The sequence below is a fragment of the Nannospalax galili genome, unplaced genomic scaffold (genome assembly GCF_000622305.1).
Source record: "Nannospalax galili isolate Female #2095 unplaced genomic scaffold, S.galili_v1.0 scaffold245, whole genome shotgun sequence".
NCBI classification, from domain to species: Eukaryota; Metazoa; Chordata; class Mammalia; order Rodentia; family Spalacidae; genus Nannospalax; species Nannospalax galili.
The window spans coordinates 828,724-841,735 of NW_008353009.1; the positions used below are offsets into that span (position 1 = coordinate 828,724).

The 13,012-nt window shown below is 42.9% G+C and overlaps 1 protein-coding gene and 1 pseudogene across 1 annotated transcript in view; one reads left to right on the forward strand and one right to left on the reverse strand.

The window, feature by feature from the left end:
- The window catches only part of Bfsp1 (beaded filament structural protein 1), a 43,560-nt gene extending 39,629 nt beyond the window's left edge, over positions 1-3,931 (reverse strand). The window contains 2 exon segments of the mRNA XM_008850281.1: positions 858-966; positions 3,580-3,931. Coding sequence (XP_008848503.1) covers positions 858-966; positions 3,580-3,931 — 461 coding nt within the window.
- Positions 3,932-7,779: 3,848 nt separating this feature from the next.
- On the forward strand, positions 7,780-9,246 carry LOC103747743 (annotated as a pseudogene).
- Positions 9,247-13,012: the final 3,766 nt, after the last annotated feature.

Consider the following 13,012-nt stretch of genomic DNA (forward strand, 5'->3'; position numbering starts at 1 on the left):
TGAAGTGCCCAACATGGGTCCTGAGAATGCAACTTGGGTCCCTCTGCAAGAGCGGTACCCTGTTAACCACACTTGTAAGCTCTAAACCATCTCTCCAGCCCTAGATTTAAGGGCACAGTTCAGTGTTGTACATCAATCCCTACCATCCATCTCTAGAACTCTTTCATCTTGCAAAAATGAAACTCTATACCCATTAAATACTAACTCCACATCTGCCCTCTCCCCAGCCCTTAAGAACTAGCATTCTACTTTGTCCCTATGAATCTGACTATTCTAATTACCTCATGTAAGTAGAATTAGACATTATTTTCTTTCTTGTGCCTGGCTTATTTAACTCAAGAATGGTATCCTCAAGGTCCGTCCATGTTATAGCATGTATCTGAATTTCCTTCCTTTTTTAAGGCTGGAATCTAGTCTATGAATATGCCACATTTTGCTTAGTCATACATCTGTCCATAGACACTCAAATACTTACACATTTTAGCTATTATGGATAATGCTGCTGCTCTGTCTTTTCCAGAGTCAGCCTTTGAGTATTCTGAATGGAAGTGGAATTGCTGCACCTTGCTTTTTAGCTTTTTGAGAAACTGCCACACTGTTCCCCAGAGTACCACTTCACACTTCTATCAGTGGAGCCCAGTAGTGTACAGGATTCCAGTTTCTCCACATCCTTGCAAACATTGTTGTCCTTTGCCTTTATGCTGCTAGCAATCCCAGTGGGTATGAAGTAAGCTAATGTCACTATGGTGTTTATGTCACTTGCCACAGAAAACAATCCTAATTAACATTGAGCTCTTTCCATAAAACAGAACTTTCTGTGTCCTATGCATACCCACAAGTTCAAGTCAAGTACTTACAGCCATAAAAGGGCTGTATTCTCAGAATTAGAAGGTCTGATCACAGGTAAGGGCAACTGACACGCCTGTATGCACACAAGCCAGTTCCAAGGTAGTCTGAGCAGCTCAGCTGAAAGTTAAACATCTCTCAACAAGTTTTACATTTCACACCAAGATGGCACATGTAGTCATTTCTTTTTGTGTGGCTCTAGTGGAGCCAAAAATTATGTTTTAAATGGGTAATTATCATTGAAAATAAATTAACAAAATCTCATTTTCTCACTGTTTTTTTCCTGCTAGAAACATCTAAGAGTTTCTGCAGCTTTACAGCATGTTTGATAATGAACACAATAGCAAAATCTCATGGGTAATTTTCATGCTATAAAGACCCACATAGATATATTTAAAAAGAAGTGATTTCATTTTACAGAATTAATGATAAGAATTCACATATTCATATAAGTGAGTTCATAAAGTTAAAACATACTTTGGTTCCCATTATCTGATTGCTTATAGAGATTATTTTTGTTTTCAGCAATTTGGATAATTTATTGTATTCATCACTGAATTTGGGTGCTTTTATTTGTTTTTATGGTTCTTTTTTTTACTTGCTGTTTTACTTAGTCTTTGATATGCTAAAAAGACTTGACTGAAATTATCCAAGTTCCAGGTGGAGAATATGCCTAACATGGTGTGAGCCACACTGCTCACGCTCCCCTTCCTGCACGACTCTCACCAGGCTTTGGCTAGTCACCAGCTCACCTCAGGAATGTAAAAACAATCTTTGGATGTGTGTGTGTGTGTGTGTGTGTGTGTGTGTGTGCACCCATGAATGAGGATGTGCTATAATGACTTTTCAAATTCCACTATTTCAGGCAAAATATCAAAAACTTCATGAGGGAAATGGTGGAGAATGAGTTAGTAAGATTTTTAAATCAAACAGAACTTGAAGAACTTCTCCATGATGACCATCCAACTCAAAACCAAGTGAAATCAGGAAAAGACCAGGAAAACTAAACATGGTGTTCCTCAGTGAATGGTCATGGAAGTGATGCCTGTCCATCCAAGTAATGGTACATAACAACCAGATGCACAATTACAGCCGTCTGGGGATCCAGGACATCCTGACAGTCTATCAAGCCTCCCTGGGTATCTGAGCTGCATTACACTGTGTACTTCAAATGGTTAAGACAGTGTTTTCACATTATATGCATTTTACCACCATCACCAAAATAGGGGAGGGGAGGACTTTATTTATTTATTTATTTTTCTGAGACAGGATCTCCCTGTAGCCCTAGCTGGCCTAGAGCTTACTATGTAGGCCAGGCTGGCCTTGAACTCACAGAGATCTACCTGCCTCTGTCTCCTGACTGCTGGGATTAACAGTGTGTGCCAACATGCCCAGATCCAGGGAAAACCTCTTAAACTTCTTAAACAGTTATCACCGGGGATCTCTACTAAAACACAGGTTCTGACACAGGAGCTGTAAGAGGCCCAGGAGGCTACATTCCAGCAAAGTTCCCTGTTAATGATGGTGGTGGTAGTGGTGGTGATGATGGTGATGGTAGTGATGGTGATGATGATGATGATGATGATGATGATGGTGCAGCGGGGCCACAGACTACACTTTGAGTATCGAGACCTTAGAGATAACACATTGAAACTTAATTCCTAGATGTCACCCATTACACCATGACGTCAGACTTTGCATGTGAGGACCTGAACTCCATGTCCAGCACAACATTCACTAGCTGAGTGGCCTTACCCCAAATGTGTTCACATTATGATAGTCTCTCTGGAAAATGATGTAGTAGGGATAAGGCTATGAAAATTACCTCCCATTTGGACATCTCAAAAACATGGCACTGTGTCAATGTTTACTGCAACTCTATTCACAAAAGGTCGGGCAGCTTTTTGTTGGACACCAACCTAAGGATCCAACAACAGAGAAATGGATAAAGAAAATGTTATGCATACACATGAATTTTTTCAACCATAAAGAATACCGTTTGTAGAAAAATGGATGCAGCTAGAAATAAGCATATTAAGCCAATTAAACCAGTTTCAGAAAGCAATTATATGTTTTGTCTCATTTGTGGTTCCTAGATTTTTATATAGTCACATAAAATCATATATGTATTTATAAAATGAAAGTAGAGGTAAAATTGTCTAGGGGGAAAGGAGACAAATGGGGGGGATGAAGAAAGGGAGATATAGGGGTTCAGGGAGGAATATGGTCAACATACAATATTTATCTGTATGAAAGGTAAGTTGGAAAGATAATGCTGAGTGAAAGAAACCAGTCCTATAAGAAGTACATATTCTGAAATTCTAGAACAGACAAAAGTAAAACCTGGTGGCAGCAATCACAACTGGGCGCCTCTGGTTTGAGGAAGAGGATGGATTGGGAACACAGAGGAAGCAACTCTGGGGCTGTGAAACCAATCTCGCTTATTTTGGTTTGGGCTCAGAGTAAGCACAGTCGTCAAAACTTGAACTATGCACTTAAAATCTGTGTGTTTTACTGTACATTATGCTTAAATTCTAACACACGAAATTTCCTGTAAAGCGGGAGGTGCCATCAAACTGGAAGTCGGGCTGCCTTTAGAACACTGCACCTGCAGGTCCCTCGGCAGGAAGAGGTCCTCTGTCGCCCGCCCTCCGCCCCTGGACTGCACCGCGCTCCCCATCCCGCGCGCGGGCCTCCCGTGCGGGCCTCATTTCCCCCCCTGGCGCCGCTTACTTGCTGCGGAACTGTCAAGCGCGCGCTGCGCCACGGCCGCCTGGCTCTCCAGCTGCGTGCGCTCGGCCTACAGATCCCGGACACGCTGCAGGTTGGCCCCGATGTGGCGGGCGAGGGCGTCCTCGGGCCCGGCCAGCTCGCCCAGGCGCTGGAAGGCGTCGAGCTGCCGCCGCAGGCCGGCGTGGCGCTGCTGGAGGGCGGGGGCCCGCTGGATGTGGCCTGCCACGTGCTCACCCAACGCACGAAGCGCCTCCAAGCCCGGCGCAGCCACTCGGGGCTCGGCCGGACCCTCAGGCTCTGCGCACTCGTAGCGCTCCTGGCTGGCCTGGAAGACGTAGCAGCGCCGGTACATGGCTCCCGGGAGGCCGTGGCCCGGCCCGCGCCGGCTAAATAACCCTCAGGCGGCCCAAGTGGGACCTTCCAGAGTCGGTCAGCAGATGTGCCCAGCGCCAGGCGCAGAATAATGGGGAGCTGCGGCCCGCTTTGTGCCCGGGATTAGCAGTCCTCCAGCCCTAGGATGAAAGGGACATGGGCAGTGACCTCTTTGTTTCCAATTGTGAAGGCCTGTTGCTCTGCGACTGGATGGAGGATCAGGGGACAAAGGAAACATGATGTTCTTTTGACTGGTTCCACTGGTCCCCTATGTAGGCAATCCAAAGCCAGCTGGTTAAACTTGACCGAACACTACAGCTGAGGGCCCAGCACTTTGTCTTCTCTCTTCCAACCCTCATAATGTAATTTAACACTGCTTATTTTCAGATTATTTAAGCAGTTCCTTTCCGTAATTCTAACATGATGTTGAGCCTCTCTCCAGTGGGGGTTCCTGACTGTCCATGCAGATAAAATAGCATAGCACAGTAAACAGTGGTGTGTTTCCAGAAATTTACTTTCTTTTAAAAAGTATTATTAATTTATTTTATGTGTATGAGTGTTTTGCCTGCATGTATGTAGTGCACCAATGTCATGCCATGCCCAGGGAGGCAGGAAGACAGCGTCAGGTGGGATCAGATCCCCAGTTACTGGAGTTATAGACAGTTGTTAACTGACATGAGGGTGCTGGGAACTGAACCCAGGTTCCCTCCAACCCTCTTCTTACTAAACACTTGGTTTTTGGTCGTTTTGAGTCAGGGTCTCATTGTAGCCCCATCTTACCTGGAACTCACTGTACAGACCAGGCTGGCCTCGAACTCACAGAGATGCACCTACCTCTGCTTCCCAAATGCTAGGATTAAAGGTTTGTGTCACCACACCCTGCCTTCTTGCTAATACTTCTGCGTATTTGTGAAGAATCAACAACTCATGCAATAATTTAGCAAATATGATTGGTGATGATTAAAATGCCACCTTTGTTCTCCTGGATTCTAACATCCTTTATATTACATTTTTTTATTTATTTCTTTATTTTTATTTTTGTTATGTGTATGAGTGTTTGGTGTTCTCTAAGTGCACCTGTGCATTCAATGCCTGCAGAAGAGGGTGTGAGATCCCCTGGAACTAGAATTATAGGTGGTTGTTACCCGTCTTGTAGTTGCTGAGAACAGATCCCAAGTCCTCTGCAAGAGCAGTCAGTTCTCTTAACTGCTGAGCCATCTCTCCAGTCCTTGACATCCTTTTTTTAACTGGAAGAAAGAAGTAGCACCTTGACCAAGGAGTTGTTAATAGGTGCTTTGAGCTGAACAGAAATCTTTACATCCTGAGGGTTGAATAAAATGCCCAGCTTTCAAATGCTTTCAATGCCACTGTGTTTCATTTTAATTTTTATTGTGGAAATAGCAGTTGGATTTGATAACAAGCCTTAAAATATATACATTTGTATAATTTGATAGCTAGGTTTTGACAATCCAAAAGTAAAATGTGATGTTGAAAAAATATAGCTCCGTTTGATGAAAATATTATTGACTATAACTATTATGTTATATCTACAATTTTAAAAATCATTATCAGGGGCTGGGGAGATGGCTCAGCAAGTGAGAGTTCTTGCTGTGCAATCATAAGGACCTGAGTTTGAATCCTTAGACCCCATGTAACAAGCTGGGCATGGCTGTTCGTGCCTGTAAATCCAGCATATCCAGCATTAGAAGTGAGCTGATCCTGAAACATCAAGTTTCCAGTTGAGTGAGAGACCCTGTTGCAAGGCATTAAGGCAGACAGGGAAAGAAGACAGAGGCAGAGTCAGGCCTGGTCTACCTAGCAATACAGACCCTGCAAAAAAAGGGAAGGCTACTCTCTTAAAAATAAGGATTAGCATACCATATAACCACAAAACTATATGGATTGCTCACAATTATACCATAAATTAAAGTCACAGTTATCAGAGATAGAGAAAATTACTTAGACCTCTGTTGAGTTTATTATTATACCAAAAGCTTGTATAAAAATAATTCAGTGTGGAATAAAGCTATGTAAGGTCCCAAATCATGCTGGTTGTATCTCTCTCTCTCTCTCTCTCTCTCTCTCTCTCTCTCTCTCTCTCTCTCCTCTCTCCTCTCTCCTCTCTCCTTTCTCTTTCTCTCTCTCAAAATTTCATGGCAAGTAGAGGAGGGCACATGAGTACAATTTTTAGGTGTACATGCACTATGCTGTTAGCATAGTAGATTGATTTCAGGCTTCCCAGAGAGCAGAACCAACATGTAATGAGAACTATGAATCATCCATGCCCTTTGACATTATGTGTTAATTGGTACAGAACAAACTGCCCCCAAACTTAAGTGAAACATAATGGCAAGTATTTATCACTCTTCTCCAGGTTCCCAGGTCAGCTGCAAATCTGATCAGCTGAGGCGGCTCTATTCCAAACACCTCTGGTCTTTCTGAATTAGCAGTGCCAGAAGCCTGGCCAGGACTGCCTTTGCAGCAAGTCCGTGAACATCCCATTGTTCAGTCAAATTGCAGGGTCACAGCCAGAATCAAGAGTAAGGTGAGGATATTGGGAAATTGTTCAGTAAGTAAAGTGCTTGTGTGGTAAGTATGAGGGCCTGAGTTCTTATACCCAGTGCCCATGTAAAGGTAGAATGTGGTAGTGCAGGCCTATCACTCCAGTGCTAAGGGAGTAGAGGAGAGATAGATAAATATCAGGGGCTCCCTGGCCAGCCAGCTCCAGGTTCAGTGAGGACCCTGTCTCAAAAATAATAAGGTAGATAAATTCTTAAAGAATTAATAAATTTATTATATTTACATAAAATAAAGAATAGAGCAATAAAGGAAGATAACCTGAAGTTGAGCTCTGGCTTCTATATGTGTACACACACATGCACACACACACACACACACATACACATACCACAAATTTGGGGCGGGTGCAGTGAACTTTATTGATGGCATTCCAGAGAGTGAGGCTCCCTAAGCCCCTCTCCTTCTTCTGGGGGTCTGGGATGGAAACTTTGAATGAAGATACTCAGTTACTCAGTGTATTGGGGCTGAGTTGAGGCAGGGACTCCCCAGACAAGGACCTCTCTCTTCCTCTTGCTGGGGTGTTCTTGCTGGAGTGAGTGGTCCAGGGTTTCTTACCCCTTGGAGGCCATGGACCACAATGTTCACCACTCTGTCATTGTAGCCAAATTCATTCTCATATCAGGAAATGAGCTTGACAACGTGGCCATTGAGGGCAATGTGAGCCTCAGCATCAAAGGTAGAAGAGTGAGTGTCAGTGTTCAAGTTGCAGATGACCTGGTCCTCAGTATAGCCCAGGGTGCCCCTTAGGGGGCCCTCCAAGGCCTGCTTCACCATCTTCTTGATGTCATCATGTTTGGCAGCTTTCTTCAGGCACAGGTCAGAACTACAATGGACACATTGGGGGTAGGAACACGGAATACCAGGGAGCTTTCCATTCAACTCTGAGAGGACCTTGCCCTCAACCTTGATATCACCAGTGGACATAAGCATTATGTTCTGAGCAGCTTTTGAGATTTCATCTTACCCCAGTCAGGATGGATACAATCCAAAAAAGAAATGATGGCAAGTGTTAGCAAGATGTGGGGAAAGGGAACACTTACTCACTGCTGGTGGGAGTGCAAAGTGGTATAGAAATTGGTGTGGAGGTTCCTCGAACAGCTAGAAATAGATCTACCATATGATCCAGCTATACTACTCTTGGGTATATACTTTTGGGCAAAAGACTATATCCTACCACAGATATACCAGTTCATCCTCATTCCTTGCTGCTAGCCAGGCTACTTAAGCACTGTTGAACAAGAAAACCTCATGGATGATCCAGCTATCAGACTCAGAAAACAGGACCACAGAGGTGACACTCTGGGATCCTAGTCATGAAGTTGGATGCCTCTCCTTGCTGAAAAGAGACACTGGACCTAAGTGACACAGCATGACTTTGTTCCTGCTTGACTAAATTTCTCAGTGCCGTGGTCAGCTAAGTCACCTACAGACACCTTTGAAGAACACAGAGAGCACCCATCTCATGGAGAAGGTAGGTTTGGAATAAGCAGCCATTGGCATAATCCATCTGATGACATTTTTAACGATGGACCATAGGAGATTCCTGGTACCAACGCTCCTTTTCTGCCATGATTCTATGGACTCTGATGTCTCCAAGGGAACATATGCTGAAATCATGGAGAACCTATCTGGTTGCACGGTCCTTCCTAAGGTCACGATGGCATGAGCCAACGTAATGGAGGCAGCACAGGGAACCATCCACACTGGAATGGCAGCTCCCACTCCTGGAAAGGTTGTGTCTTTCAAGAAAAGCTGCCAACAGAGATTAGGGAAAAAAGAAAAAGTAGAAAAGTTGCAGTTTGAAGAGGAAGACTTTCCTTCTTTGAGTCCAGGAGCTGGTAAGCAGAATCAACTATGTAGACCCAGTGGGAGTGTGGGAAAATCAACGTAGTGCCAAGCAACCCTCTAAGATGCTGTTCATCAAAAAAGTCTCCAAAGAGGATGCTGCTGCTGCCCCTGACGCTGCTACATTGACCTCACCAGGATCCCACCATGCAAATGGGAAGAGTGTCAACCATGGCCCCAAGTGTCTATAACAACTTGGTTCCCAAGTCTGCACCTCCTCCTTCTAAGCCCAATGCATGGAAAATAAACAGAACAGAGCACAAATCAGGATCCACTCCTCCAGCCAGGAGACTGCTTTTACCAATCCAGTTTCTGTTATGAAGCCAGTGGTACCAGCTGCTGGCATACTTCTAAGTTCTCACAAAGAGAGCCCCTCCAGTACTACCTTCAGATTGAGATCAAATTCTCTTGCCTGACCAAATTGACCCACCACCGACTGACAAGAAGAGTGAGTTCCTAAAGACTCTGAGGGATGACTACAATGGAGATTTCTCTGAGAATAGAGACTGTGACAAGCTGGAAGATTTGAAAGACACCACCACAAGGGAAGCAAAGGAAGCTGGAGAGTAAGGTTGTCATCAGCACAGTCTTTCTGCAGCCATCGTGGAAGAAGGGGAGGTCCTCTCACACTCTCTGGAAACAGAGCACAGGTAATTTAAAGCAATGGAACAGCAGGTATCCTGCAAATGAGAGTTGCCTCCTGCTTATGGGGGACAAAAACAGAACAGCTACAAAGAAATGACTTTGGAAAGAATGGCTCCTTGCAGAGCCACAGTTCAGCCTGCTCCCCTTGCAGAAGCACTTGGAAAGCTGAGTCTGAGGACTGGGATAAGCAGCAGTGAGACAACAGATGACGATACCAGGAAGTAGCATCTAAACGCCCACAGTGACCTGACTCAATGAGTTCAGCTTTGGGTTTAGAGAATATAAAAATTCGTTTTTTCGTTATGTTGTTGAATACTTCATGTATAAGGGAAATGATCATATCCAAAAGCAAGAGCATTGTCTTTAGCTTTTGTTCTTCTTCCCCATTATCTGCTTAATAGAAGTTTGTGTGGGTTTTTTAAAAATGCAGACACAGTGCATGTGGAGCAATGCACAAGTGGGAGCTGGCAGTGCAGAGATACAGAGGGGGAGACACAGATCTGCTCAACAGCTTCCGCTGCCAGCTCTTGGGCAGTCACCCTGTGCTCAAGCAACCATTGTTGATGGCAAACTGACTCTTCAAGTTACAATTGTATTATACTGATGCTAATAATTTGGATATTTTATTTTATTTCTGGTTGTTTGGGTAAATTAGCCCTTAATTCAAGCATATGTGGTCTTTTTATTTATTTCTTTGTTTATTTTTCTTTGGGGGGAGTCCAGTTGTAAAATATTTGGATAAAAAAATGATATTCCTAGCCAGGCATGGTGGCATATACCTTTAATCCTAGACCTCAGGAAGCAGAAGCAGGTAGATCTCTGTCAGATGGAGGCCAGCCAGGTCTACACACCAAGTTCCAGGTCAACAGGGGCTATAGGGAGACCCTGTCTCAAAAAAAAAAAATCCAAAAGAAAGAAAGGGGAGGGGGAGAAAGAAAAAACTAAGAAACAAAGAAACAAATGTTATTCTTGCAGCCTTGATATGCTGGGTGGAATTGTAAAATATACTTTTTGTGAGATTCAAAGATTAAGATTATTTTGATAACTTATTTATTTTTATTTCATGTGTGCGAGTGTTATGCCTGCATGTGTGTAAATGCACCTGTGTCATGCAGTGCCCACGGAGGACAGAAGAAGATGTCAGATCCCCTGGAACTGGAGTTACAGACAGTTGTTAGCCACCATGTGGGTGCTGGGAATCAAACCCAGTCCTCTGCAAGAGCAGCCAGTGCTCTTAACCCCTGAGCCACCTCTCTCTCTCTTTTAAAAGGGGTAAGAGTTTATTCTGGAGCCAAATATGAGTGACCATGACCCGTGAACACAGATTCAAGTTACCCCAGATTCCATATTCCAATATGATAACTGTTTCACTGTTTTATAGTAACAGAACACAGAAAAGTCATAAATCAATACACTTTTCAAATACATTGGTGGAGACAGTAAGTAAGCAGATACAGTGAAAGATCTCAGCTGCAGGCCTCGGATGCTATCTGATGGCATTTTTAGCCTTTTGATTGGTGGGGACTGTTTCTTTTGTTAAGTTAACACATTTTGTTAGTCACAGAATGTTAATTGTGTTATATACTAGAAATTGGCCAATTGTAGATTTTTTTAGTGTTCTTTCACCACAACCCCTGTAGAAAAGTAAAGCGATTACATGAGACGATGAAAAGGTGAATTGGCTTGATCATAGTAGTAATTTTATGATGTATGCAAATATCAAAAGATCATGTTACATACTTTAAATATACACAATACAAATAAAATGTTATTAAAACACATCAGTGGTTTTCACAGTCTAAGAGCTGAGGAGATTAATGACATTGAAGCATGTGGGAATTTCTTAGGGTGACAGGAATGTTCTAAATCCTGGTTTTCATAGTAGTCATGTGAATGCAAGCTTAGTCACAATTTATCAAATTATCACTTTTAAATGTTTGATTTTATTATATGGAAATAGGTAAATTAGACCTTATAAACTTTATTAGAATGCCAAAAAAATATTTTGATAACTATTTACAGTTTTAAAAGGTGGTTATCACAAGTCTGTTGAGGGGGAAAACTACTACATAAAATAACTAACTTGGAATAAATATATTGCATCAGTCTGAATTGTCCTGTGTAAGAAATATGTTTTCTTTATAATTAAAAAAGAATCAATAAAAATATTTTTAAATCCTAATATAGGGAGCCAGCAAGATGGCTCAGTGGGTAAAGCACCTGCTTACTCTGAAGTATTATTTGAAAAGATACATTTCTTTGGCAATGATATTAAAATTAAACACAAAACAGAAGATAGTGAATCAACTCGCATAGGCTAGTTTATGCTGTGGGAACAAAGCCCCAGTGTTAGGGGCTGAAAACTACAAAGTTTGTTTATTGCTGTGAGTCACATCCAAAGTTTTCTGTGACTTTGCTCTATGCACTCCTCATTCCAACACCCCCAGGCAACTGGGGAAGCACCCAGGCTACTGGGTGTGGTGGTGCACACCTTTACCCCAGCACTCATGAGGCAAAGGACTGCTGTGAGATAGAGGCCTGACTGGGATGTTCTACATAGAGAGGGCCATGCCAGCTGGGGCTACATAGTAAGACCCTGTCATAAAAACAACCAAATAATAATAATAGTAGTAGTAGTAATAATAATAAAAAATTTTAAAGGAAAAAAAGAAGGTGGAAAGATGGCTCAGTGGCTATGAGCACTTACTGCTGTATAGGTATGTAAGTGCACTATGTGCATTCAATGCCCACAGAGGCTAGACTAGGGCATTGGATCCCATAGAACTGGAGTTAAGGATGGTTATTAGCAATCATGTGGGTGCTGGGAACTAAACCCAAGTCCTCTGCAACAGCTGCCAGTGCACTTAACTGCAGATCCCCAAACAAAGTGTTTTAACATTTGTAAATACCCATAAAAGATAAAGAGAAGTTATGGAAATGTTCAGATTAATGGAGACCACAGAAACAGCACCTAAATGCCCAGAACACAGCAGCTTGTAGCCCTTCTCTTGTCTTCCAGCTCTTACATTATTTCTTCCCCTCTTCTGCACTGTTCCCTGAGCTTTAGGGGAGGTAAAATAAATCTTATTTAGGACAGAGCACTCATCTGTCAGCTTTTTCTCAGCACCTTGTATAGCTATGAGTCTCTATATTCACCACCAGTCACTGGAAAGAGAGGCGTCTCTGGTTAAGTCTGAGAGTAGAATTTGTCTAAGGTATATGCATAAATATTCAGAAAGCAATTTGACACTATGTCAAGTTAGCTAAAAACAGTATTCAGTTCCTCTCTAAAACTTATGATCTCCCCTACCATGGATTTTTGGCCAGATTTCTAGTACCAGGCATGGATTCCCTACAGAGGAGAGGAGAGATCCTCAAACCCAATCAGAAAGCAGTTGGCTACCCCCATAACAGTAGTGCCACTATTGCACAAGCATGCACATCTTGTATGGCAGGTTGGTTTCATCATTCATAGGACTCACAGCTGGGGAAGACAGTTGATACCCAACAGCCCTGCAGTCTACATAGAATCTTCTAGGACTCTGAAAGTTAGCCAGCATGGAGGAAGCTCCCAGCTCAATTCCAGCTTGATTTCTCCAAATTGTACAGCCAAAGTGTCTTCAGCAGTAGGGTCTTATCATCTAGTTCTGGTGGGACACCAAGAAGAATGGCAAAAGCCTGTATTGTTTTGGGAGCCCTTGTCCCTGACAAGCAACTCAAAAGATACCTGGCCCTTGGCACTGAGGTTTTTGTTTAATGATCCACAGCTTCCAGGAGTAGCTTTTCCCAGCTGAGCGTCAAACTTTTTTATTATTATGTTTTAAAATTTGGTTACAACATTAAGTTACCATATGGCTTTTTGATTCTTCATTTTGGTTAGCCCTCCCTCACCCCCACCCTGCTTAAACTTTTCCACCCCAGTATTACCCCTCTCTGGTTTCATATCATTTAAATTCCACTATTCCTTCCCCCCTCCCTTAAGGAACCTTCA